Source organism: Bison bison, unplaced genomic scaffold, assembly GCF_000754665.1.
Source record: "Bison bison bison isolate TAMUID 2011002044 unplaced genomic scaffold, Bison_UMD1.0 scf7180017864482, whole genome shotgun sequence".
NCBI lineage: Eukaryota > Metazoa > Chordata > Mammalia > Artiodactyla > Bovidae > Bison > Bison bison.
Window position 1 is genome coordinate 6,082,119 of NW_011495042.1, and position 3,647 is coordinate 6,085,765.

Genomic DNA, 3,647 nt, shown 5'->3' on the forward strand with positions numbered 1-3,647 from the left:
AAAGACTTCCACATATGCCTTTTAAAGGCAGTAAGAGATGCACTGCCTTGTAAAATCTCTTTCACTGTCGTTGAACTCTAGGTTGGGTTTCCTTTTTTGAGGCAGGTATGAGGAGGGAGGATCTTTTAATTATTATCTTAGAAGCAACTATACCCAGCTTCCCAGGCAGCAGAGTGGTTAAGGCTCTGAGCTTCCACTGCAGAGGGTATAGGTTCGATCCCTGGTCGGGGAACTAAGATCCTGCATGCTGTACAGCACAATAAAAAATGTTTTACTTTTAAAAAATAAATTACAAAAGCAACTATAAGCACTTCAAAGAATAAAATTAAACACAGAGGGAAGAAAAACAGGGGAAAAGGAATGGTAACTCCAGTACTCTGATATAACCATAATTCCCCTCAGGTTGTTTTTCCTTAAACACGCCATAACTGTTTGTAATCATGGTCTATTTAGACCTTTTTCCCTAAACTTGTCTTCTTCTGTGCCATTTTCCTCCACTGATGATGCCTCCGTTGAGGGCAGAGGCAGAGAATCTGGCTAACACTGTACTGACTTGTCCCTCTACAGCGCCTTACAGGCCCAGCACCCACGGGGCAAATAAAAACTATCACTGATTTTCTTATCTCTGTGCTGACAGGCAGGCCTTCCCCGGGAGCTCAGCTGGTAAAGAATATGCCGGCAATGCAGGAGACACCAGTTTGATTTCTGGGTTAGGAAGATGCTGACATAGAAAGTCAAATCTATTTAAGTTTCTCCCTATTCTCATAATTATTTTAATAAACACAAAAAAATACCACAGAGTTGTATTATTACAGAAAATAAAGACGCATAAATAATTATATTTACCTATAAAGTCTCCTTTAGTCATTTTTTCATATAATTTGGCCTTTTCTTCCAATTTCTCCCTAGGAGAAAAAAAAAGACAAGTATAAAAATGGTCTTATCACTGCCACTCCTGGTAAAACTGCCCTCCCCGGCCTTACTGCTACAACCTGCCCAAGGGGCCCAGCCTGCTGACTAGAGCTGAGTCTCCACCCTTAGGGGACCCTCAGACCCAGCCAGGTCTGCTCTGCCAACTAATCATAAAGCCTGGCCCATGTTTCTTTCATTCACGACTGTACCAAAGAACCAAAAACAATGCCTGGTGCATAGCAGATGTTCAGTCAGTATTTGAGGAATGAATACATGAAAGCATGAAGATTCTAATTTAATTTAAATGCCAAATGCAACAAATTAAATACCAAAAAAAGAGAGGTATCGAAACAAAAACATTTTCTGTTACGGATCACCAAACCCCACAGTAACTGTCTACCACCGGTTTTATACAAGGGTCCCTGGTCTCCCCTTGGCTAATTAGGTCTCTCTAAGGGAGGCAGAGACCAACCTCTTAGAAGTCTGTTAAAAATATAATTCGTGTTTTATACAGAATATAGATAAATTATTCATGACAGATAGCTAATAAAAAACAAACATCGACCCTGGCATTTCAATTCAGCAGCCTCTCTGCTCATGTTAATTCTAGTGACATTTATTCTTTAGTGGCTAAGAGCTGACAATTCTTTTATTCTAGAAATACTTATGATGATAAAGAGCACCAAAGAAGTCATCTGAGCGTTTGCTTGTGAAGGATCGTACTTTATCATAGCAGAAAATTTCATTTCTAATGATGAGTATGATGTTAGCTAATAGGGCATAAGATGTTACGGAGAAACTCAAATGAACATTTAGGGCAATCCAATACAAAGCCATAGTAATCAAAATAGTATGGGACTGGCATAAAAACAGACACACAGATCAGCAGAATGGAAAGAGAGCCCAGAGATAAACCCACACACATGTGGTCAATTAATTTACAACAGAAGAGCCAAGAATATGCAATGGGGAAAGAGCTGTCTCGTGAATAAATGGTGTTGGGAAAACTGGATAGCCACATGTATAACGATGACCCTAAAAAACTGTATTACACGTCTGAATTACAGATTCACAGTGGAGCCACAAAACTCCTGGAAGAAAACACAGGCAACACATTCCTGACATCAGTGCGGCAACGATTTTTCCAGATCTGACAACAAAAGGAAAGGCAACAAAAGCAAAAATAAACAAGAGGGACTATATCAAACTAAAAAGCTCCTGCAGAGCAAAGGAGACCATCACCAAAACGAAAAGGCAACCTGTTACTGAATGGGAGAAAATATTTGCAAATCCTATGTCTGCCACAGGCTTAATATCCCAAATAGAGAACTTACAACTCAACACCAAGAAAACCAAACAGTGCGACTTTAAAAAACGACCTGAATAAACATCTTGTGAGAGACGTACAGATGGACAACAAGTACATGAAAAGGTGCTCAGCATCACTACTCATGAGGGGAACGGAGACTGAAACCACAGTGAGATGTGCCCTCACACCTGACAGAACAGCTGCTACAAAAAGATAAGGAAGAACCAGGGTCGGCTGGTGAGGATGTGGGGAAAGGAATCTTCATGCAGTGTAGGGGGGTTGTAAACTGGGGCAGCCACTAAGGAGAAAGAGTATGAGATTCCTCACAAAATAAACACAACTACCGCATGGGAAGTTCCCTGGTGATCCAGAGGTTAAGACTCTGAGCGTCCGCTGCAGGGGCGTGGGTTCACCCTCGTATAAGTGGCTGTCCAGAGAACTAAGAGCCTGCATGCCACACAGTATGGCCAAAAAAAAAAAAGTAAATAAGTTCGTAGATACAGTGAGCAGTTGCCAGAGGCAGCAGGAGGATGGGGAGGAAATGGATGAAATGGGTCAAAATGTACAAACTTCCAGTTATGAAGTATGTTAGGAATGAGGGTACAATGCCCAGCATAATGAGCACAGTGAACACTGTACTGCATACCTGAAGTCTGTTAAAAGAGCACATCTCTAACGCTCCTAGTCAAGTGAGTGCTAGTCATTCAGTCGCGTCCGACTCATTGCTATCACCATCTGCAGTGATTTTGGAGCCCAAAAAATAAAGTCTGACACTGTTTGCACTGTTTCCTGCCAGGCTCCTTGGTTCATGTTATTCTCCAGGCAAGAATACTGGAATGGGTTGCCATTCCCTTCTCCAGGGGATCTTCCTCACACAGGGATCGAACTGCGTGGTGATAGATGTTAGTTAATTATTAGATCTATACATCATGAGAAATGCTGGGCTGGAAGAAGCACAAGCTGGAATCAAGACTGACGGGAGAAATATCAATAACCTCACATATGCAGATGACACCACCCTTATGGCAGAAAGTGAAGAGGAACTCAAAAGCCTCTTGGTGAAAGTGAAAGACGAGAGTGAAAAAGTTGGCTTAAAGCTCAACATTCAGAAAACGAAGATCAGGGCATCTGGTCCTATCACTTCATGGGAAATAGATGAGGAAACAGTGCAAACAGTGTCAGACTTTATTTTTTGGGGCTCCAAAATCACTGCAGATGGTGATAGCAGCCATGAAATTAAAAGACACTTACTCCTTGGAAGGAAAGTTATGACCAACCTAGATGGCATATTCAAAAGCAGAGACAATACTTTGCCAACAAAGGTCCGTCTAGTCAAGGCTATGGTTTTTCCAGTGGTCATGTATGGATGTGAGAGTTGGACTGTGAAGAAAGCTGAGCACCGAAGAATTGATACTTTTGAACTGTG

General features: G+C 41.6%; 1 protein-coding gene across 1 annotated transcript in view; it reads right to left on the reverse strand.

The window, feature by feature from the left end:
* CCDC174 (coiled-coil domain containing 174) overlaps window positions 1-3,647 on the reverse strand; it is a 21,286-nt gene that overhangs the window by 11,574 nt on the left and 6,065 nt on the right. The window contains exon 4 of the mRNA XM_010862482.1: window positions 847-905. Coding sequence (XP_010860784.1) covers window positions 847-905 — 59 coding nt within the window. The remainder of the gene's footprint in view (window positions 1-846; window positions 906-3,647) is intronic.